Raw genomic sequence first — 24,626 nt, 5'->3', positions numbered from 1 at the left:
CGGTGTATGTTCCACTGGGTAAAAGAGAGACGTGTAATAGGCATATACGATTAGAATATTTTTAACAAATATTTTATTACTTAATATATTTAGTACTAAAATTATATATTTTTCTCAAATTATGAAAACGTTCCATGTTCTAAGACCAGAGAGAACTTCCATAACTTTTTTTTTTTATTTTGTTCTACAGAAATTCCATGGAATTACCATCAGTATTGCCAAAGTAGGCTACTTTTACAGTGTGCTTTTCCTTATTTTTCTATTATACAGTGTTAAGTAATTAGTAATACAGAGAATGACAAAGAACTCTTTTCCATAATCCCTGCACAGGATAGTATGATTTAAAATCAAAATGTCTTTATTTTACAAATCTGTGATCGTGGAAAACAAAGTATTGGAGGCTTTTGGGATGGAGAGTCTTGGTTTAAAGTCAGATTTTGCATGTATTTGAGTGCCTGCTCCCATTTCCCTAATCAAGTTAGTTCACATTCACTGTTTTCACAAAGTGAGATTTCAGATTTGCCTAAGATGTACGTAGGCTCCCTGTTTTTTAGTCCACACAAACTTTCCTAGACTGAAGGCTGCATTATCAGTCATGGCTTTCTCAAAGCAAGTGCTTGTTTATTGTTGGATATCAGTTTTTTTGATGCCGCTTACAACTTGTAAGGATGAATCAGAAGAAAGTGGACATGAGACAGAAGATTACGGCAGGAGAATTCTGGAAATTCATGAGGGAATAGTGTATGAGTTTATTCAGGAATCCATGCCATGGGCTGAAGCCCATGAGAGCTGTGAAAAACAAGGGGGGCATCTTCTGAGGGACCTGAATGCTGAGATTAAGGAGCTCGTACAAACCCAGTCCACAGAAACTGGACCGTGGTGGGTCAGTCGGGAGTTGATGTATAAAAAGTCCATCAGACGTGAGTAAAGTTCACAGTTTTCTATTTGTAGATTGTCTCTACTTCTTTACCCTTACTATGTAATTCAAACCTGTGCCTATAATAGAAAGTGCTGATAGATGGTGTTAAATGTAACAAGCTATATCTGGTCTCATGAGGACTTTTTGATTTAAGTTTTGGGTAACGCTTTAGTTTAGGGACCAGTTCTCACTATTAACTAGTTACTTATCAGCATGCATAGCATATTTGCTGTTTATTGCTTATAAAGCACTTATTCTGCATGGCCATATTTTACATACAGTATCTGTCCCATACCTTAACTGAACAGCTACCTTAATAAATATTAACATGCAGCAAATTATGAGTTTATTGAGGCAAAAGTTAATAGTTAATTAATAGTGAGAACCAAACTAAAGTGTGACCAAGTTTGGTGTTCCAATGACATCCTGGAGTTTGTATGAAGGAATTAATTTTATAAGGCAAGGCAAACAGATGTTAGTGCAGTATTTTAAAAATAGCAGGTATCATGCTGTTCATAACATACTGCTTTGCCTAAAAATAAAGGTTCAGTTAGTACCAATAAGGCCTGATGCTATATGAAAACACAGAAGTCAGTGTGTTTAAATGAAGAACCTATTACGTAATCTCAAAAATAGCTTTAATCTCGAAAGAACCATGTAGTAATACAACTCAAGATGTCTATACAAATATTCTTTGCTGATCGTAAGGAGGTGTAAAGAGCGACTAAAGAAGCTTATTCAGAATTTTTACCTTAAGGGTTTATGCCGATGAAATAAATGACACTATATCATTCATGGAGATTTTTTATATATGTTTGTGTGTGTTTACAGGATTGGGAACTGTCTCGTATGGCAATGTCAGTAAAGATCACTTAGCTTGCACCTATATGGTCAAAGATCCATTTCAGCTGGTGACCACACCCCACTGCAGCATGAGCTTTAGCTCCCTCTGCACGCGAGGTACAGAAACAAATCACCTCTCCTCAACACAAACATTACATAAAACAACATTGTTTGATGATGTGAATCACAGAAATGAGATTGCTTACTACAAGATTTCTTTTAACTATGGAACAGAATTTAATGTAGTTATGCTGTTACAGATTTAAATACACATCTGACTTCAACTGAACCAAACAAAAGGAGCCGCAGAAGTCTTACTGACACACTGAGGTCACTAGGAATCAATATAGGAAATACTGCTCAGCTTGTGGAGGTTGGTGAGCTTTTTCAGTAAAAGAATAGAGTCCTATGTTTTATTTCCGTAAAGTGGCCTCTTCAGAACTGTTTTATGAAAGCAGGCCTCAGAAAATAAAGGGGAAAAGGAAAGGTAGAGTTTGGGATAAGGGTATGAAAAAGCTAAAAAAAAAAAAAAAAAGATCAATTTCATTGTAGAAATTAGTGATATACAAGGCTACTCGGCATCTGTGAGTTTGCTTAAAATGGCTCGTTATATACCATGATGAATGTCTTTAATTTGAACTGGTTTACGACTGTAAAGAAGTTAACTACTTGCTGTTTCTATAATGGACTGGACCATAATCAAACACTGTGTGAATAATATCATTTAAAAAAATGGATGTAGAAAGAGTTTAAAAGAGTTGACATACAGTGTAAATTATAATCTCAACAACAATTCATGAACTCGTGATCATTTTAACCCTTCTTGTCGATCTTGCAGAATGCCAAAACAATGTTGAAGGATTTGGAGACAACAACAGAAGTACTTTCAAAGGACAATAAGGTGATTCATGCATTATATTATACAAAATTAAATATTAATACATAACATTATTGCATATAGTAATTAATAATCACTCTGAAGTATTTATTAGTTTTTTCTGTTGGTCTAGCATATCAGATTTGTAACGGGCCTTTCAAATTTTCCATAACAGTATAGAAATAATTTTCATTTTACATACGCTTTTAAAAATATTTACCAAGCTTTTAATTTTCAAAATCCTAATTTGTGCAAGTGAGCAAGTCTGCCATGCATACATGATCAACAAAAGTAAATGTAGTGACAACCCAGCATTGGCCCAATAGGCTAAAGAACAGTTCATTAAGCTGGCCTGAAACTCTCTAATTTAGAGTTGCCCTACATGCGCAAACATGCAACATTGCTTCATAAACCATCATTTTTCATTTATAATTCCATTTATTTTCAGCATAGCACAGTGATGTATCGATATAGCTTGTTTTGTTGCAAAATCTGGTTTTACCAAGTGCAGCATGTTCCTGGATCAGCATCTTTGTTGCCCCTGGAACAACATTGTGATTAACCAATCAGATTTGAAGAACCAGTTTATAGTTTTTGTGAAGTTTAGGCTTAAAATCAGTATGTGATGCTTGCACATCACTGTCATTCATCTATCATTTAGGGATTACTCATGGTTAAGGTTAGGTTTAGGTGCAGGGATAAGGTCAAGACTACATTTTTGGATTAAAAAGTTGGACAAAATATGTTGACCTAGGAACACATCTAACTGCAAAATCAGGATGTGAATAAATTGTTCTCTATTACTTCTTTATCGGATAGACCAAATACCTGCAAAACATATATGATCACCTCCAAACGAGTGCTGAAATGAGTCAAATCCAGCTTGATGAAATTATGAACAGCACTGCGGCCATGCTTTTATACTCACAAGAGTGTGAACCTGACAACATGGATGATGTAAGTCAATTTGTCAAGTTATCAAAATGATTTTGAGGCTGATTATGTCTCTCTAGAAAAATGCTTTACATTGGTATGGCTTTTCAACTGTGAATATTTCCTTTTTTTTTATTTTTTTTGAACAGTTTGAGGAACTCATCACTCTTGCTGGCTACATTTACACCAAGGCTCTGGCTAATAATGGTGACATTGTCAAGGAACTTCCAACGGGCACTATTCATATCACAAGGTCATTATTAGTTGAATGATTACTGCCCTGTGTTATCACATGCAATGGCTCGTATTTAATGTATAGCTGTGTCTCCATAGGCAAGATTCAAGCACCCTGGGTGGAAAAGCCATTGGCTCAATGGATGGAGGATTTTGCCAGCTTCCATCTCTTACTGCAATGACTGGACAGCTGCCATCTGGGAATGTCAATGTGCAGGTTTGCTAACATCAAAGTCCTGGTTTTAAACCCAAGTCATAAAATCAGTAAATATTAATATATTTTACAGTAGTCAATCTAAAAACGAAATTAATTCCATTTACTTTCTTAATATAGTACATATTTCTGGTCTTATTGTGCTTGATTCATCAGTGCACATTATTCCAAAAGAGACAAAAAAAAGTCTTTCGTCATAATAATCCTGTAACTTGCTTTGCCTCTAAAATTATTATTATTATTATTAATCTTTTTTTTTTTTTTGCTTATTATTTTTAACCCCTCTTCTGTCATAAATAGACCATTATAGACTAATCATTTCACAGTCATGATCATGCTTTGAAGCTGATAAAAACTTTATCATTACAGCTCTTCCAATTTAAACAGAATCCATTGGAAACCAAGTCCAACGAAAGCATCACTGGAGCAACTTGCAGCTTTTCTTTGCAGAATGGAAGCTCTCTACTCAAATTCTCAAATCTTTCAGAGAACATTGAGGTGAAAACAAATTAGTTAGAGAACCATAACTGAGCTTACTTCATCAATTTCAAATATGTGAACATTGAACACAGATGCATTTGACTTGCTCTATGAGATTTGTAAGGCACTATTTTCTGTAAAGCTGCCTTGAAACAATAAGCAGTGTGATAAGAGCTTTTCAATTTTTAGTTGAATTAAGTAGCTACTGATGATTCTCTCTGTACAGATATATCTGCCTCGGCCTGAAGCCCCTGAGCCTAAAGTTGTAGATATAACCTGGAAACCAGGGTTCGCTGTCACCTCAAAATTCAACATCTCAGACGTGAATGTGACTGTGGTTGTTACAGCAATGCCAAATCGAAACGTAACTCTCACTGTTACTTTGTACCCACCAGAGGAGGCAAACGCCACCTATTTGAATCAAAGCACTAATATAACCTACAAAGGTAAAGTTTGGAAAATAAATGAATAAAATGAAAAGTTCACATGTATTATTCAAAGACTGTTGCTACTCTCAGTAAGAGATAAATATTATCATCATGAGATTAACCTTTCCCCTGCATTTTTTGTATGACAGACAATTATCGCTGGCTGATCACCCCTGAAATGTTAAAGGGAATTGAGGGGGCCTGGAAGGTGGCAGTATTACCAAGTCATTACTCCCCAAGTGAGATGCTGACCTTTAAAGTCTCAGTTTTTGTAACCAAGTGCCTGTTTTGGGATACCAACCTCGGAGCCTGGAGTAGAGAGGGCTGCATGGTAAACTCCATGATAGTTGCATTTAATAATGTACATTTAATATACAGTCTTTTCTTGATGTTTGTGATATCATGTCTATCCAAAGGTTGGTCACAAAACAATGCCTAACCTAACTCACTGTTTGTGCAACCACACAACATTCTTTGGGAGCTCCTTCTTCGTGATGCCCAACCAAGTTGACTTGTCCAAGACGGCAGCTTTGTTTGCCACAGTAAATGAGAACTATATAGTGGTGGTTTTACTCAGCTGCTTCTTTGCCCTCTTTCTGGTGGTTATAATGTGGGCCTGGTATGCAGACCGCAAAGCTCTCAGAACGGTACAGTATACTAACATTTACTCTCCTACTTAACACACTCATGTGGCTTGTTAAGGAAAGAGGTGTTATGACCAAACCTAGAGTTTTCACCTAATGGACGATAAAACAGCTGACAAAAACCCAGTTAAATTCAAGGAGTGATGAAGCCATTTTTGGACATAAGGGGCAAGATTCACATAATCTTTAATTGCTTCTTAAATGTTAAAAATGACTTTAAGATAAAGATGTTCATAACCCTAAGAGCAATTATTTAAAACTTTGAATGTTTCTTAAAAAAAAAAGTATCTTCAGAAAAAGATAAGAACATTAAGTATTTTTGTATAAAAAATAAAAAATAAATAAATAAGAAGAAAATGGTAGTTTGGAATATTATTCTTAAGAATGGTTTGAATCTGGCCCCAGAATATGAAGATATTTCTTTATCCTAATTGAGCTAACAAGTAAAATCACATTCCCCTTTTATTTAAAACAGCCACTTAAGTACATTTCCAAGTAAAATATGTGACCCTGGACCACAAAACCAGTCTTAAGTCGCTGGGGTATATTTGTAGCAATAGCCAAAAATACATTGAATGGGTCAAAATTATTGATTTTTGTTTTATGCCAAAAATCATTAGAATATTAAGTAAAGATCATGTTCCATGAAGATATTTTGTAAATTTCCTACGGTAAATATATTCAAACATAATTTTTGATTAGTAATATGCATTGATAAGAACTTAATTTGGACAAATTTAAAAGCGATTTTCTCAATATTTTGATTTTTTTGCACCCTCAAATTCTAGATTTTCAAATAGTTGTATTTTGGCCAAATATTGTCTAATCCTAACAAACCATACATCAATGAAAAGCTTATTTATTCAGCTTTCAGATGATGTATGAATCTCAGATTTGCCTAAATTGACCCTTATGACTGGTTTTGTGGTCCAGGGTCACATATAATGGTCATTTGATTTTATGAAGAGAAGCCTCTTCTTCAGTCACCACAACACGTAGTCTTTAACTTAAACCAGTATGCTTCACTTATGTCACAATCATCCTTGAAGACAAACTAGAATTAATTAGACTAAATGGTCAAATCATCTACAAGTAAAACTTTTCAGGATACTGGTTTCAGTTTAACAGAATCTACAAAGAGTTATAGAGCAATACATGTTAAGGAAATATTGAAATTAAGGAATATGTTTTTAAAAAGGTTGCTTTGTTTTGTGCATTAGAGTTACAGATGTTTGTTTACTGTGTCTTAATGTCCTCAGTTAGTTTCAAAATCTAGGAGACAAGACACCACTTTCAAATAAATGTAAATGATTTTTTACTTTAACCAGGGTGTGATTTTATCTAAATATGTTGACGCATAATAGAATTTCAATGCTAAACTGATTCCACGGCATCCATTGCTATTGATACACCAAGATCCTTGATAAATATGCCTTTAATGTGGTCAAATACCTGTGTCTACAGCGTAAGATGACACTGTTGGAGGACAACCATCCATGTGCCATGTACAACTACCTTGTGCATGTGCAAACAGGCCACAGAAAAGGAGCTGGCACCACTGCCAAGGTGATACACACTGTATTTATATGCTTGTTTTTACTTCTCAACTTTGATATGTTTTTATTAGGAGCTTAATTCAAGTCTTTGTCTTCGTCAGGTTATGATGACCCTCCAATTCAAAGAAGGGCAAAGTGAACATTACAGTTTGTCTGACCATGAGAAGCCAGTGTTTGAGAGGGGAGGGGTGGATGTGTTCCTGCTCAGTATGCCCTTCTCTCTTGGAGAACTGCAGAGCATTGACATATCGCATGACAACTCAGGTGGAAGCCCTGACTGGTGAGTGTCTACTCGTCCCGGCTTTTGCATGCTTTTTCTTATTTTTGCATAGCAAGGCAGAAACAGATTACACTTTAAAATGAGGCGAGGATTTTGTTTAGTTTACTATTCCTTTTTAATCTTCCCAATTAAATTCACAAACATGTGCATGAATAGAAGACAAAAACACAAATTTGCATTTCTAAATAACTCCATAATAAATAAATACATTTAAATATACAAGAGTATGGTTTTTCCAAACGTGTTGAAACTTGAAATCTATTGAAGCTACAAGGCCAAACCATCAGACTTTGTGACACGTGATAGCTCTTGAAAGCTCTCCTTACCCTTTATCTGATCATGTAAGAATAGCTGTTGATCAAAGAATGATTTCTGATTTCATTAAAGAAGGTCCAAATGCTAATTTCACTTTCAAAATTCTTCCTTAATCTATGGCAGAGGTGTCCAATCCTGTCCGTCTTTAGGGTCAGTCCCAATCAAACACACCTGGACCATCTAATAAAAGTCTTTAATATTACTAGAAACATCTAAGCGAGTCTCTTTGGGAAGGTCGCATAACACTGTACCTCCAGGAGCAGGACTGGACCCTGAACTATGAAGTGATGGGTGAAAGAAATATGTGTATGAATGAATTAGGTTGCATGTGTCTCACATCACAAAATGTTCCATCAGGTACTTGGACAGAATCTTGGTGCAGGATTTACAGATGCAGGAGGTCACACACTTTCTGTGCTCAACCTGGCTGAGAGGTGAAATATGCAAGAGGACCTTCAACTCAGCTAACTTGAATGAAGTTGCAAGCTTTGGGTAAAAACTTTAACTTCTATAATTTAATTATTAAAGCTATACCTGCACTACCAGTCAAACGTTTGAATGCGTTTGAATAGTAAGGTCTTCAAAATGATGAAATAGCATTATTGGCAGTATGGGAATGATGTAGTGACCAACAAATCAAATGAATCAAATTAAAAGAACTTTATCATTTCAACTTCTTCAAAGTAACCACTCTTTATCGTATTGCTCATTACACTCTGGGCATTAGGTCAAGAATAATAATTGATATTATTGTTTGGCTTCATTTAGATTTAGAACATTTTGATCTGAAATGTAACTTACTTTTTGTTTATTAAACTGTTTTATGAAAATAATATCAGCACTATATTCAGTACAACATTCTCTATAAGCCTTTAAAACAACAAGAAACAGCCAAGCTTTAGAGAAGTTCTTTTAAATAATAATTTACCCTCCCTACCAACCCCCATCCCAGCAATATCTTCCAGACCCGGACTTCTTCTGGCTTCCGGGATGAGCACATCTGGGTGTCAATCGTGGACCCCCCACGGCGCAGTCCTTTCACGCGTGTTCAGAGAGTGTGCTGCTGCATGTGTCTACTGCTCTGCACCATGGCCATTAACATCATGTTCTGGAACCTTCCTGTTGATGCAGAGTCTCCTGTCCTTCTAAAGATAGGTCAGAAAACTTCCCTGCGGCATTTTTCATTTTCTAAAATTATGTAATGCACAAATGCGACGCCTCACCCTCAACACCACTGGGGTATTTTTATGCTATGCGTCATGTTTGAGAGAGTCATGCTTTGAGGGAGCATGTTTTGTTCAGTAGCTTATTGCATATATATAAAGAATGCATAATAATATTAGCTAGTTAAAGGGATAGCTCACCCCAAAATTAAAATCCTGTTCAAACCCTGCATAAATTTTCTTCATCTGTTGAACACAAAAGATTTTTGAACAATGTGGGTAACTACTAGAGAGCTGCTGTAGTCATTGACTTCCCCAGTAATAGAATTTTAATTTTGGGTGAATTATCCCTAATAATAGTATTTACTTTTATAAAAGTACACAATATTTTGTTGGATATTACAGGCTCTTTTGAACTGACATGGCAGGAGTTCATGGTGGCAATAGAGAGCGGCCTTTTAATGTTCCCCATCAACATCCTGATCATTACTATCTTCAGACACATCAAACCACGCATTCTCCTGAACACAGAGAAGGCTGGCACCTCCAAGAAAACTGCTGCTGCTGTTTCTATGAATGATATCATAAAGGTTCTTGCAGAAGTAACTCCAAAGCATGATAATTGCTTTCTGCAGTAATACACACTTGTGAGCAAAATGTTATATTATTGTAAGTGGATGTTCTGTTCCTAATCTTAGGAAACCGTAGGACTGTTAAATCATCTGAGCAAAAGCCCCAAAAACATGCTGGCTGCCAAAGAGATACAGCCTGAGACCAGTGGCGATCTTTTCTGGGCCCTGAACAAAGTGAATGACGTCCTTCAGATTATGCAAGGTTGCTTGTTCTGTATTATTTCTTTTCTATTTGTTCTTAATATCAAGCATCATGTCAATGTCATTTATTAATGATAAAACAAATCAGTGTTATTTTAGTATCATTGAGATTCTATTACAGCTTTTATTAACATGTTTAATTTGTTTTTATTTATTTTTTTCAAGTTTTAATTAATTTTGTTGTGCTTTTGTCATTTTATAATTTTTTAAAAATATGAATATATGTACATTTTATAACTAAAAAGTTTTACAAGTTTAGTTAGTTGCTTTGTTAACCAACTAAAAATAAATCAAGTTTAAGTATTCCTATTTCAAGTTTATTTTAATTCAAGCAATTTTGCAAAATTAAGGACTAAAATGAAAATAAGTAGCTGTATTAAACTTTATATATGTTCTTCTGTAATGTGACATCATGCTTAAAATTAACTAATCCTTCATCAGAAATATTTTAAAATGTTTTTTGTACAAAGACTCATCATAGCTCTGTTGTGTGTTCTCTTTCAGTGGAAAATGTTGGTGATCCTCACTGGTCGTATTGCAGCCGCTTTGTGTTCTATTCACTGAGCCACATTTCTAACCTGCTGGAGCATGTGGGAGAAAAGGGCTTTTTCCTTAACGAGGAGCTTCGGCAGGCACGGGGGACGGTCGGTGTCCTGCTGAAGAAGGCTGAAATGGCTACTCTCCAGCACGCTCCCCAAAGGTCAGGACTGTCAACTCTGCAGATACGATGTATTAAAAAGATGATTCAATTTTACAAGAAACTCAACTCATCCTTTTAGGATCTCTTTGTCCTTCCATATTCTTTCTAATCTCACATTCTTTTTCTTTTCTTCTCAACATTTTTGATCGATTACTAGTGTGTAATTCACTATCAGTATCAGTTCAACACATCAACTGTTTAGTGGCAAGAGCTGGTTCTTTGAAATGTACAATAATAAGCAGATGTTCTTGTTAGCAGAAACGCAAGAATCCTGTTTCTTCTGTTAAAACAGATTTTGTTTTTGTTGTTGTTGTTCCAGCCAACCAGCTGTGCAAGTACAGAAGAAGAAACAGGGTTGGTGGTTGCCTTGGTGGTTTCTCTTTATTGGTTGGCTCCTGCTTTTTGTCATTAGCGGGATTTCCACCTTCTTTACCCTGTTTTATGGCTTCCAGTATGGAAGGGAGTCTTCCATACAGTGGGTGATCACTCTTACATTATCTCTCGTCCAAAGCATCTTCATCTTGCAGCCCCTTAAGGTAAGTACCAGTGGGGTCTTCTCAAGAGTAGAAGAGACGTTAAGGAATAGTTCACCCAAAATTGACAAATGTCTATCATTCTCTCCTGGAATACAAAAGGAACACTGCAGAATGTTCATACACCATTTTTTTTCTCTTTCACGCAACAAAAGCATAGTCATCTTTACATACACTTCAGTGTAATCTTATAAAATAAAATGTATTATTCATTGTGATGGATATTTGTTATTAAAACACCATTTTAAGTACACTACAAGTACACATTCACTAAAATTAGGTGCATCTCTTTTTAAAAGTGGTATGCTATTACTTCTTGGAAAAGAGTGACTTGAACTATCTTCAAAATGTTTCCTTTTGTTTGTTTTCTCCAAAGAAAGGAAGTCATACAGGTGTAGAATGAGGCGACTGAGTGATGTTGACTAGTAAATTAATAATGTGTTCTATCTTAAGCGCTGAGTAATGAGTATGAACGAGTGAATACATTATTTTTGGGTGAACTAACAGTCTCAGGTTGCTCTCTATTTAATCTCACTGATGTCTAGGAAAAACAACTGAGATCTCATGTGTGATTTCTCCTCCTAACTGTTATGGGTGACAGGTGATATTTGTGGCGATCTTCTTTGCAATGATCCTGAGGCCAGTAGCTGTGGAGAACAACGAGGAGGTTGAACTGCTCCTGCAGGGTGAGAACATGGGCGCGCACACACACACACACACACACACACATAAAAAACTTAAAGAACTTTGTCTCTGCCAATATCAAACAGTGTTCTCATTAATGCTTTATTGCCATTTCACAGAGCAAAAGAGAAAATGTGAGGAATACGCTGGGAGGTCAATATCCTGATTACATCTCACCTCGGACTCAAATTGGAAAGGAGGAAGCTTGATTTGAGAAGTCATCAAACTCACACAATTTTATTCTAGATTTTGGTGTTGGGAACAGAAAGATATGCCATTTTCATGTCTATGCAAATGACTGGCGTCTCACTGTCTCTTACAGATTATAATCCATTTGTGTAGGCAGACTTTATTTTTCATGTTTATATTTTAGTAATTATTACTATGTGTACAGATCTTTGTATCACAATCTAGCAACATATTATAGATTTAGTCTATACTGTTACAATAGCAATGGTGTATAGTTTAGCACACTCAAGTTTTTCTTTACTTTTTGTTTTCTGATTAAATCAGGAACAAAGGGTTTTCTAATAGATTATGGCAATAATGTCACTTTAAAAAACTGTCAAATTGAGATTCGCACAAGGTTATTTACATGAACATATCTACATTTTGGTGGGCAGTATCATTCTATACATTACAATTTTGGGTTAATTTACTACAAGAGCAGATTCTCATTTCGCTCACATTTTGGTAACTGTTCAGTAAATATACTGCTGTGTGTCTGCTGTAATTGTTGAGCTTTGCTTAATGTCATCTCAGTATGAGGGGTAGGTCAGTGTCAAAGTTGAAACTATATTACATAAAAAACCCACTGAATATTCTCACTATTATGTCTCAGTTTAATTTATGTAATTTATAAATACTCTATAAAATGTATTTTAGTATAACTTCAATAAATAAATTATTTTCCAATGCATTTCAGTGTATCAATCAAAATATATTTGACGTTCAGTGCAATTATGATCAACAGTTTTCAAATATACACTACTGTTCAAACGTTTTTGCTGCTTAATTTTTTTTTGTAAAAACATTAAGCATTTTTAACAATTAACAATTTAATAAATGTAAAAATGAATGAATGAATAAACAAATGAATAATCAAATGAATGAATAAATAAATAACATTTAATAAATACAATTTTAATGAGTCCTTGCTGAATAAAATGACTAATTTCTCCTTCATAAATAAACAAAAGAAAGAAAAATCTTACCACAAATTTTTTAATGGTAGTGTAACGCTCAAAATAAATAAATAAAGCAGCAAAAGTTGTTTTCAACATTCCTAAAAATATTACATGTTTTTTGAGCACTGAAGACAGAAATGATGGCTACTAAATATTATATTATTATTTAATTAATTAATTAATTATATTTTCTAAATATATTTTGATCAAATAAATACCTCCTTGGTGAGCATAAGATACTTATTTCTATAAATAAATACATTTTTGATAAATACAAGTAATGATTATAAAAAATAAGCATGTTTAACACAATTAACTACATAGTTTTGTTTTAATGGTTATTTATTTGAATATATCATCATGCACCACGTTATAGTTATCATATACAAAGACTTTGCACAGTCATCATTTACTCATTTTCTACCTGTAAAATCATTATCTATAGATAATAGGCTACTATAGTTTCAGTGGCTGAAAATTGTGAAATGTTCTAAATCAGCTAGTAAACATTCAGCTGGTACTGGCAACGCAAGACCTTTTTTACAGATAACGGGATTTATAGCTGAAGGTGCTTCCCCCACCTTCTCTTCAGGTCACTATTTTTAGGAAGGTGTGTCATTGCCTCACTTGTACATCCACTCATCCCAGCCGCAGCCGTCACTGTGTTCTCTCACTGTGTCCTGCTTCAGGCCACATTTGTTAGCAGTCACATGCAGACTCTCTCTCACTGTGCCTGGCCTCTGAAATCTCCTCTGGGTCTGTGTGTTTATACTTCACAGAGGTGAGATCCTGAAGGGACGCTCACAGGCAGTAGGTTTGTGTCCCGTGTCCCTGTCTCTGTGCACCTCATCCCCTCCAAATCAGAAGCTGTCCAAACTGCTCACTATCTAGCATGTGAATGAATCGCCAAAATGCTGGTTCAAAGATGTGCATGTGGCAATCTCAGCCCTTTTAAAGAAGCTGATGTGCCAAAATAACCCATGTCTCTCGCAGTCCCTCAGATGAGAGTATTTGGTAAGGCTTGTGTGAAGAAATATTTATATTATAGGCCTACACAAAAAATGTACTTGAAATATAATTAATATAACAACACTGTTTTCAACAGCAGATAAAAGTTTACTGAGAAAATCTGTACATTTTACGTCTTGCCTCATCATGAAACTATTTTTAAAAATTGTGAAGAGTATGACAATTTCACAGAATGAATTCGTCAGTTTTTTCTTTTGTTTTTTTTACAGGCCATGTGCATATAGTATAGTCATCGTGCAATAATTATATTATATTACACATTTGCACACATGGCAAAACACCTGCAATTTGCTTAAATGGATCAAAATTCAAATATGGCGTGAACAATACACGTTTTCAGAGATCTTCTTGTTTTGTGTGTGCGTGTGCGTGTGTGGGGGGGGAGGGGGGTGGTGGTAGCAGAATAAACCGATTGAGGAAAACAGTAATAGATTATTATTACAGTAGTTGTGTTACTTCACCCTCTAGTGGTTCTAAAGTGTAAAAGCCGATGGAGCGCTATAACGTCACAAGTACAGGCAAACGCTTATTAATATATATATATATATATATATATATATATATATATATATATATATATATATATTCATTTGTATGTATCCATGCTGTATTAATTAATGAAAAAAACTTGTAGCAGTTTAGTAAAGTTTGTGTTATGGTATCTTTCGTTGGAAAAAAAATAAGATTACTTAGGTGAGAAGTATAAGTTATGAGCAAATAGACTTTATTACATTTCAGTGCAAGCTAAAGTCAGTATCAAACATACCTAAACACTGCCAGATTTGTATTTGGGTGATTTGAGAAGAGAAAGCACAAATTAGTGTTATATAATCAAGCAAGCAAAACAACGCTTTCAAAACTTAAGACATAGACACTTTATACAGTCAAATCTTACAACAAATAAGTCAATGATATATGATAAAAACCCCCACCAAAGAAAAGAATTAGGATGTAAATATTATTCAAATGTGGAGTTCATGGTAGAAGCTGTCAGGAAAGTCACATTTCCCAGAGAAAGGCGTGGAACAGCAAGGCCACAGCTTGAGATGTGGAAACTAAAGCAAATTCACGCACACAAAGACAGGACTAGAAACAGGAGTGTTATTGTAGACAAAATACAAAGCCTTTCCTTTCGAGTCAAATTAAGATGACTGACAGGAGTAATTACTTTAACAGAAAAACTTTAGGACACAGAGATGACTCATTAAATGAGAGGCTGAAATAAAGCAATATTTCTTCAATTCTGTGCTCAGTTCACCAGAATCAAGCTAACTTTTGTGTTCACCAAACCATCCCATCAAAACACATTCTGTCAATAACAAAAAGCTGAGTCACTTTGCACAAACATTGTGATCCACTAACAATCCATGACATCATACAGTTGTTTGCAGGATCATAGTTCATTGCACAACTCTGGGTGTAAATAATGGCAACAGGTTATACCTGCTTTTTCCTAGAAAAGTCAGAGATTTCTGATTTGCTGGGGAAAAACTTTCTTTTTTTTTAAAAGGGGGAAAGTTAACAATCGATGAAATTATAATCTAATCTATAATATAAATATTCAATAGACTTCTCAAGTGGTCATACAAGGAGCAGAGATTATTACACTACAGATGATTAACTAGTTTTAGCTGTCAGCAAGGCCCTCTAAGAAAAGTGCTCATTCAAAGGAAAGGCGATTTTTGTCAACAGTCCATGTTATGTAAAAGTCTAAAATGAGCATATAAATTTCTGCCACTGCCATTCACAAGTGTCTATACAGCAGCCGATCCTTCATTGTGTTAAGTACAAGTATTATATTACACCTCCACCAGAAGACCTGCGAGTATGTGACTATGGACAGGGTACATTGAATCATTCTCGTGTGGCAGCTGAGACAGATGTTCTGACTCCCAGATGTGCTCTCGGTAATTAGGTCTTCTTCTTGAGCTCTTCAAAGCGGCGTGACAGGTCGTCAAAGTCAATGTCGTCTGAAGTGTTGGCGTTCGCTCCGAAGGAGGAGGCTGGGAGTGTGTCGGGAACAGATGGAAGTTCAGGAAAGGAAGAGTTGTCATAGATCTGAGCAGACGGGGCTGGGCCTGGAGAGAAAAAACAGCTTTTAGAAAGAAAAATATCATAATACAAGCGATAAAAAAAAGTTCTATTAGGATAGAGCACATACCTGGGATGACCTGGGAAGGATTAGAGGGTTTGACAGACAACTCATCAATTTAAAAAACACATGAAAACATGTTAGCATCTTATACATACACAGCAACTACTGCAAATAATCAATACTGCTATAGTGATACTGTGAAGGATTAGAATTGTGAACCATGCACTGAGTTAGAACAGACCACCGTAGTGAGTGAACCTAGTTAATATTTGGAAAACCTGGGGTCTCATTTATAAAGGTGTGCACAGAACGATCCTTAATGTTGAAGTACAACACTTTCCAAAATGTTTCTAAAACAAACTGATTCTTAAACGGTCATACACACAAAGAAATTCAGGCATTTGCTAAATGCATCACTTTATAAGTTGCAGTTTATCTTAAATTCATGTGCATTATGAACATGCACATTAACTTAATCTACAGAACTGCCATAAATATCCCTATATGGCATGCATACGTTTTTATTTTTAGGAATTTATAGAATTCCAGGAAATTATATACAATTAATTAATTAACTGCAGTGACATAATTATCAAAAAAAAAAAACCTACTAATTTTCAGATATAATATTAATGCATATTGTGATTGTCTGTGTATCTTTACATTTTCATTATCAATGCTGGATTATTTTAATTACTGATATATATGTGTACAAAAAAAATCTGTACACATGCTCTTCAATTAGCTATGGATAAAAATCCTTTATGCAGTTGTAGCCTTTATAAACTCAGAAATCCATGGAATTTAGGATTAAATCTGATCGTATTGTGCGTTTTATAAACAAAGCCCCTGTTGTCAATATGGTTTGTCAGTAGGAAGGTTTCCTGTTTCCATGCACAGCAGAGGATTTGTTGGGGTAAATGCTTCAAGGTGAATGTCACGTAAAGCAAAATCAAAAGAAAAAATGTTGCATTTTTGTATAAAGACAATGTGTGATAATATTTTCATGACAATTCATATTTTTTGTCTCATTTTTAATAATATTAATATAATGTCTTACTGATCAAAACAAAATGCTTCAGTTTCTTTATGCAAAATTATACTTTTTTCTTTTCATTTTGCCAGACATGTTCTTGACAACCCATATGAGATTCACCTTTTTAATATATATTTGTTTGCACATTTTCACATATAGCATATCTACTTAAATACTTAAAAGCACTTCCCCCAAAAAACCATACACTTGGTGCAAGAGAGGTCAGAATTAGTGTTTTCGATCCTTTGCAGCCCGTAGCACATGCCTGTGTGAGATCAGAAGACTGACAACAGAGCAGGACTAACACAGCATGTGAACTGGAATAAACTACTCTTCCCTGCAAGGTGAACAGGTCGTCCCCGTCTGTCTGGAAGAGTGGGAGGAGTGGTGATCACTTGCACTTACAGATTCATAGGTTGGTGGGCAGCTGGGCAGCTGTGGGGGCTGCCCTCCTCTCACTGGAGGCTGGAAGTTGCTAAAGCCATCATAGGTGCCAACAGAACCATTAAAGGGCTCCTGTAGAGGAAACATTATTTTAAATGGATCTCATCTCTCAGCCAAACAATTAGACTTCTTAGATTGGTCAAGTAAAATGAGTTAGTCAGAGGTTGGTCTTACAGCTCCTTTGGGCGTTGGGTAGTTGAAAGCTGTGGGCATGGGCATTGGCATGGGCATTGGCATGCCTACAGCGGGAGCCGTAAACCCTCCTCCACCTCCTCCACCACCAGCTCCTGGCTTCTTGAAGTCGCTGTCCACATCAATCAGATCGGCCTCTTCACCCGGACACACCTCTGGCTGTGAATGATACAGATGAGAAGAGTTTAAAACAAATGCTGCTTTTAGTGATGAGAAAGTTGAAGAGAAAATAAATAAATAAATAAATAAAAAGAGGAAATAGATTCCTACCCGAACCATGGCATCAGGTTCATAGGGAACGTTGTAGTTTTTGGCGATCTCAATGAGGTAACGCTCCACCAAAATCTTGGGAGGGGCCTCCACGCTCAGTTTGTGCATAAGCTACAGAAATAAAGTGCAATATGAATTTACAACGGTTTAAAAGCAGATTGTTAGAATTTATGATATTCTGACTTTGGCTTGGATCAATCAATGTTCACAAGGTCCATTTACACCAACGAATAAAACTAGAACAGTAACATAAAGAAATTATGTGATTGCAATCCCCTTCAGAATGATTTTTTTCCAGCTGATGAATGATAAAAATATCGACAGCCTATCAGAATCCACCTATGCATTTAAAGCAGTATACACACACACACACGTGTATGTATATGTGCATATATATATATATATATATATATATATATATATTAAAAAAATCATGTTCCATGAAGATATTTTGTATGTTTCCTACCGCAAATATCAAAACTTAATTTTTGATTAGTAATATGCAATGCTAAGGACTTCATTTGGACAACTTTAAAAGGTGATTTTCTAAATATTTTGATTTTTTTGCACCCTCAGATTCCAGATTTTCAGATAGTTGTATCTCAGACAAATATTGCTCTATCCTAATAAACCATTCATCAATGGAAAGCTTATTTATTCAGCTTTCAAATGATGTATAAACCTTATTTTAAAAAAATGGACCCTTATGACCCTTATGTCACATATATACATATATGCACAAATACTGTATATACACACACATACACACAAAAAACATTATCATCTATTGGTGTGTATGTCAATATTGTTATTGTAATAGTTAGCTTTTTAGTTATCGTTCTTGGTGTGAAAGAGCCTTAAGACTAGGACATTTTTCATCGCCCAGGTAAAAGTCATATCTCTGACTGATTAAGGTTGGAATACACTACATGACTTTTGAACACTGAACAGATTTTAAAACACTGGGAATGGTTAGAGATGAAAAACTGGCCATCATACACTAAATAAGCATCACACACACATACAAACAAGTAAGGATACTTACTTATCGAGCAGTATGATCTGAGGTAGATCAGGTGTGCTGCTACATGCCAAAAATCTAATACTTTTAGCATAATAATTACTTAAAGGTGTTTTGGAAATGCCCTAATCCAAGAATGAGCAATAGTTAATGTAATATTTGCCCAAGCACACAGTACTACGAGTTAAATTTTGTGCCCACCACCGCTAAACAAATGTGTTTCATCATACCCTATCATTAACTGTTCCGATCTGATTTGTCCTGCATAGCTTTCCATACTCTTTGCTGTATTTGGCACACAGCTGATCTGAAACCTGCGAAAGGAAGGAAAAAAGACATGAATATTCCACAGTAGAACTACATCCCAGAAATAGATTCAAGACAGACACAAACAAAACCCACAATCTTCAGTTCTGCCACTTCTGATTGCAGTCGAGGGGCGGCCCAGATGAGAGTGGACACTGCTTCTTGTAGGCCAGGGTCCAGTTCTCTGGAAAGAGAACAGAAAAATTAAAGAACATGGAGGAAATAAAATCACCTTTAAAATAATAAAATAAAAGGTTACTCACTTCATGGACTGTATTAAGCCAAAACGGGTGACCAGCAAATCACAGTATAACTCCAGGATCTCCATGGCCTCCACCAAATAATCCTCCCTGATGATGTGCTCGACTCTGATTCTCGCACGCTCATCTTTGCCAGACGATAAGTAGTCTGCGATCTCCTTACGAGCCTTCTGGGCTAATTCAGCTAATTCAGATCAAGCGGGTTCAATTCCGTTAAACTTAGAACATCCAAAACTTAAAACAACGTGCAACTTGTAGACAACCAAACTTACTTTTCTTCTTCTCAAGAAGTTTAAGGCGGTTTATGACCAGCCTGAGATTGACACGAAGTCTCTCAGATTTAAACCCTCCAACAAGCATGATGGAGATCTGTGGAAAAATGTCAAGAGCCGAACATCAGGTAAAAGGGGCAGAAAAGACTCAAACATCTCACACGGTATTAAAGCTAAAGCTCAAGCAGATACAGAGATTTGCATTCGAGATATGCCTCCTGTTTGGGGAGTGACATCACTGCCATATGATGACAACAGCACAAGTGAGCTTTTAGAAACCGACTTTAGTTACGTCTAACATCCAGGAACCCAAAAACAGTGTAAAGGACACCAGTAGTCCCAACAGTGGCAGTACTATGGTATCGGATCAAATTACGCCGGTTCTGAACTGTTGTACTGAATGATTTATTTATCATGGTGTCTACATAGCTCTCTCAATAACTACAAAAAAATACCATTGTAAATTTCTTGTTCAGATATATAGTAATAGTGTGGCTTTTTTTGTTGGTTACCCTCTTACTTATTTAGAAACGGTGGCTCATTTGTTTATTCGAGTCTCTTTCATAAAATAAAATGACATAAAGCAGAGAAACGGAGTAGCTGACAAGCAGTCACTCGTTATTACTTATATGGATCGATTCGATGCATCTATACTGATCTCTAACAAACATACAAATTATATCTGAACAGGTTTTCGACTTATCAGAAATCTGACTTTTCAAACCAGGAAGAGACTCGACTAGCGGCTAGAGAAGCTAAACAAAACACTCAAGAACCTACAGATACTGACAAGTCATCAAAACGTCGCGGATATCTCATAAACATCGTACAAAACATATAATAAGCATCATATTTACGTGTCGGTTCCTCTTCAGGCGCTGGGAAAGAGTCGGGTTCGAATAGAATGGTCGGGCGGCTGCTCAGTTAGCATTCACTTCCGCACTGGACGTGACTTCATTCGTGACGCTACACATAGTCGCCAGTGGAAAATCGCTCACAAAGGGAAACCCCCGTGACTAGGGCGGACAAATCAGGTCTCCAATGAGGTCATGTTTATGATATCATTATTGATATCACATGACAAGATAGTCCAGATAGTCAAGTTGGCAAGAAATGCCTGAGCTCACAAGTCACTACCTTAAAATAGGGCAAGTAATTGTTCAGAATAGTGAAACAATACTGTACTTTTTTTTAGTGTGAGTGCACTGAGGCATTGTGTTTCAGTGGCGAGGCTACATAATAACAACAACACATTAAATAAACCAGCTCATCACATTTTCTAGGCATACTTTTTTTTTTTTTTTTAATTTAGGCATATATTTTCAGCACTGATGTCCACTCACTTGAAAAATGCAGGCCTCGCCACTGTTGGGTTTATGTTTGTATGGAAAATGAATGGAATATTTAAATCACACATTAGATCTTGATGAACAAAATATTCAAGTTGAAAACCTTCACTACGATGTGTAATTTGTTGAGAATTAAATGATGTCACAATGGTCAGTGGAATCCAAAACCATCAACCCATTAAGGGCTGGAGTCAAATTCACACCAAAAATCAAAGTAAAATAAATAAATAAGTAAATTACAGACTGATCCAACATGCATGAATTTCATCACAGTAACTGATAATGTCTGCATGCTCCTGATGAGATGGCAGATCGGGGGTCTCCAGCCAGAACTTGATCAGTGCATCAGCGAGCTCAGTAATATTTTGAAATGTTATTACAATTTAAAAGATTCTTATCTTTTAAAGAATGATTAGTATGATCAGAAATTATTCTAATATGTTGATTTGGAAACAAAAAATTTTCTTTAATTTCTTCATATCTTATTGTTTTTTTAATGAGGAATAAATTAGAAAACAGTAATAATATTTCATTTTTGTTTTGTTATGTCTTGTGTGTGTGTGTGTGTGTGTGTGTGTGTGTGTGTGAGAGAGAGAGAGAGAGAGAGAGAGAGAGAGAGAGAGAGAGAGAGAGAGGAGTGTTGAGGAGTAACTAGTTACATATAACATTTTATTACATGCAACTTAATTACAAAATAAATGTAATTGTAATGGTTACTTATGAAAATGTTAATGATTAGGAAGGGGCTACATCTGAATATTTTCACATGTATGAATTTGATTGATTTCCTTCCCAAATTGCACTGACTGCTCTAAAATAATGTGACACCAATGTTTCAGGAGTTTAGGACACAGAACAGGACACATGCTTATTGTATAACTGTTTCTTTTCCTATTTTGTTTAATGTATATGCTTTATTTTTTAAGATAAGCTGTTGTTAGATTCCAGTGTTTCCTGTCATAGCTACAAATATTTGATTTCAAAAACAGCATCATAGCTATTAAACTATATCTTATGATTTTTAAATCTGTATTTAAGCTCAATATGATCAAATAATGATTTTGTGGTGGTCATGCTTTAAAATTGGATTAAAAATATTAATTGGGTAATTGAAAATATGAAGGTTTTTTTTTTTTTACAGGCTTTATATGACAACTTGCTTAAAGATACTTAGACATCTATTTAAGGAGAGGAAAGGTGTAAACATGGACACCTCTCACTGCTGCCATCATTTGGAGAAATTGAGAAGCAGCTGTCATTAAATGACACTTTACCATAATACACAGGCTAGTACAACTGTACCTCGGCGTTTTAGTGCCACGTTAAAAAAAAAACAAAAAAAAAAACACACAGATATTACGATATTAAAGTCGTAATAGCCTATTTCGAGAATAAAATCGCTATTACGAGAATAAATTCGAAATAAAGTCGAAATGATTCGAGAATAAAGATTAAAGTTAAAATATTTTGAGAATTGGCCTTTTGCACATGCAAATGTACGTGCCGGATTGGAAGCACCGGGAGATATTCCAAAGTCTCAGCTTTCAAAATCTATCAGTTTTATAGCGAAATATAGGCTATTACAATAATGTGTGTTTTTCAAGCTCTTTAATGTGGCGTGACAAATTGCTTCATTTTAAGTGGCATGTGTCTTTTCAATTAATGAGACATTATTTTCATTATAAAGTAAGATATAGGCTACTGTTTTTTCATGCCTTCTGATGTTCCTTCACTTTAAAATCTTGCTATAAACTTGAAATAAAGAGGAAAAACACGTATAATTTGTAGCCTATTTCGTGATAAAACTGACAGAATTAGAAAGCTGAGCTGTTATATTAAACGCAACAAGGCACAAAATTATTGCGATTACTGGGTGGCTGGCGTGCTGCAAATAATGAATGGAAGACGTTAAATATTATTTCCAATCATTTACTGTATTATACCATACCATGAATAAAACAGCTTGTGATTATGCCTGGTCACTTAGCCTATATGTTATAGCCTACAGGCTACCTCAGAAAATAAAACAATATAACTTAGCCTATGTCAACAAGTTGGAGCCCACTTCACCTTTCAGAACGTTTTATTAAACAAATAGTCTACATGTGAGGATTAAAAGTTTGCGCGCCACAGACGTTTTTGCGGAGTAGGTGGTGGAATTTTCACAAAGAAAATACTTTAATTTAATGAATTGTTTCACATAAATACAGCGATCTGATCATGAAAAAGCTTGAAAAACACATTATAGTAAGACACATGATTTGTGTTTTGCTATATGGGCTGGCGCACTAAAAATAACGAATGCAATGCAAGACATGAAATATTATTTCCAAGCATAGCATACTGTCCCCGCGAGTATGACACAAGGTATGATTTCTGCTAATTATCCCATATATATTTGTAGTGTATTAAAAAAGCGTTAAATGAGAGAGCTACAGCGCCCCCCCCCAAACGAATGTCTATTGGTCTTTTCCTAACCCAAACAAAAATAAAAAAGCACTCACACATCACAATATTAAAAAAAATCATATTCCCTACCAACTTCTCCCCCCGCTATCAATTAAAACTGACTCTTTCTCATCCCAGTAAGATGATGCGCCGCTCGGACGCAACAATATTCAAATCAATCCCGGTGGCCTGCAACTTCTCCCGATGCTCTCAATCCGGGATATTTGCATGCGCAATAAAGGCCTACTCTCGAAATAATAGAACTTTAATTTCTACGATTTAAATAATCGAAACATTTTGACTTTATTCTCGTAGTATTACGACTTTATACTCGAAATATTTCGATTTTATTCTCGAAACATTTCGACTTTATTCTCGAAATATTTCGATTTTATTCTCGAAACAATTCGACTTTATTCTCGTAATATTTCGACATTATTCTCGAAGTATTTCGACTTTAATCTCGCAATTTTAGCTTTTACGTGGCACTAAAACGCCGTCTACTGTATCTAGCTAAAAAAAAAAAAAAAAAAAAAAACACAACAACAACAAATGTATATGATTTTAAAGATTCAAACAGCAATGCAAATTGTAGTCCATTAACCTACTGATTGTAAAACTACATGATGAAAACAGTATTATAAAAATAATCATTTACATATTTTGGGTAATAGCTATATTCTGACTTTTAGATTACGTTTGATTTATCACTAGTCTCGTTTACCATATTATATTGATAATAATAACATGTAATTCATTCATGTAACTCCTTGTTGGTTATGGTTGTTATTTGTGGCTTGGAATGTTGGTTTTTATTTTTATGTCGATTTTTATTTATTTATTTATTTATTTATTTATTTATTTATTTATTACGCAATCTAATGCTAATCAGTGTATGTGTATGCGGCTCCAGGGTCCAAGACACATTTCCCCATTGGGGACAGTAAAGTGTATTGAATCGAACTGAATAATATCAAAATAAAGAAAAAAATGTCATTCTTTATTAAAAGACAGGGGCGGACTTACCCATTAAGCAAAGGTAGGCGACTGCCTTGGGCCCCCAAAAGCCAAGGGCCCCCTA

General features: G+C 35.3%; 2 protein-coding genes across 3 annotated transcripts; one reads left to right on the top strand and one right to left on the bottom strand.

The window, feature by feature from the left end:
- Positions 1 to 581: 581 nt before the first annotated feature.
- pkd1l3 (polycystic kidney disease 1-like 3) lies at positions 582 to 12,491 on the top strand. Its single transcript, XM_042728499.1, has 21 exons — positions 582 to 920; positions 1,751 to 1,879; positions 2,023 to 2,135; positions 2,601 to 2,663; positions 3,459 to 3,596; positions 3,722 to 3,825; positions 3,906 to 4,023; positions 4,390 to 4,518; positions 4,727 to 4,946; positions 5,078 to 5,259; positions 5,345 to 5,575; positions 7,037 to 7,138; positions 7,230 to 7,408; positions 8,081 to 8,215; positions 8,676 to 8,878; positions 9,292 to 9,476; positions 9,585 to 9,720; positions 10,224 to 10,419; positions 10,739 to 10,955; positions 11,554 to 11,638; positions 11,756 to 12,491. Exons 1-21 carry the CDS (start codon positions 596 to 598, stop codon positions 11,800 to 11,802), a joined length of 3,237 nt encoding a protein of 1,078 aa, XP_042584433.1. The 5' UTR covers positions 582 to 595; the 3' UTR covers positions 11,803 to 12,491.
- A 2,064-nt stretch (positions 12,492 to 14,555) lies between these two features.
- Positions 14,556 to 20,762, bottom strand: ist1 (IST1 factor associated with ESCRT-III). 2 transcript variants are annotated; one of them, XM_042728497.1, is made up of 10 exons: positions 20,606 to 20,762; positions 19,749 to 19,845; positions 19,480 to 19,660; positions 19,313 to 19,400; positions 19,141 to 19,224; positions 17,890 to 18,000; positions 17,602 to 17,778; positions 17,389 to 17,499; positions 16,014 to 16,062; positions 14,556 to 15,930 (listed from the first exon to the last, which is right to left on the bottom strand). In XM_042728497.1, the coding sequence occupies exons 2-10, from the start codon at positions 19,834 to 19,836 to the stop codon at positions 15,764 to 15,766; spliced, it is 1,056 nt and encodes a 351-aa protein (XP_042584431.1). In that variant the 5' UTR covers positions 19,837 to 19,845; positions 20,606 to 20,762; the 3' UTR covers positions 14,556 to 15,763. The 2 variants fall into 2 exon arrangements, with proteins under 2 accessions (XP_042584431.1, XP_042584432.1); XM_042728498.1 differs by having other exon boundaries at positions 16,014 to 16,023.
- Between the last annotated feature and the right edge of the window lie 3,864 nt (positions 20,763 to 24,626).

The sequence above is a fragment of the Cyprinus carpio genome, chromosome B7 (genome assembly GCF_018340385.1).
Source record: "Cyprinus carpio isolate SPL01 chromosome B7, ASM1834038v1, whole genome shotgun sequence".
NCBI lineage: Eukaryota > Metazoa > Chordata > Actinopteri > Cypriniformes > Cyprinidae > Cyprinus > Cyprinus carpio.
This window is presented reverse-complemented; position numbering and strand designations above follow the sequence as displayed.

Excerpts from the sequence above, each read along its gene's own strand:
- pkd1l3 (XM_042728499.1), top strand. The coding sequence starts at position 596 with ATGGCTTTCTCAAAGCAAGTGCTTGTTTATTGTTGGATATCAGTTTTT. Across the intron at positions 8,879-9,291 it reads TCCTGTCCTTCTAAAGATAG|GCTCTTTTGAACTGACATGG; the intron begins GTCAGAAAACTT and ends TGGATATTACAG. Across the intron at positions 10,956-11,553 it reads TCATCTTGCAGCCCCTTAAG|GTGATATTTGTGGCGATCTT; the intron begins GTAAGTACCAGT and ends TATGGGTGACAG.
- ist1 (XM_042728497.1), bottom strand. The coding sequence starts at position 19,836 with ATGCTTGTTGGAGGGTTTAAATCTGAGAGACTTCGTGTCAATCTCAGG. Across the intron at positions 19,225-19,312 it reads AAGTGGCAGAACTGAAGATT|GTTTCAGATCAGCTGTGTGC; the intron begins GTGGGTTTTGTT and ends TTCCTTTCGCAG. Across the intron at positions 17,500-17,601 it reads ACCCAACGCCCAAAGGAGCT|GAGCCCTTTAATGGTTCTGT; the intron begins GTAAGACCAACC and ends TTTCCTCTACAG.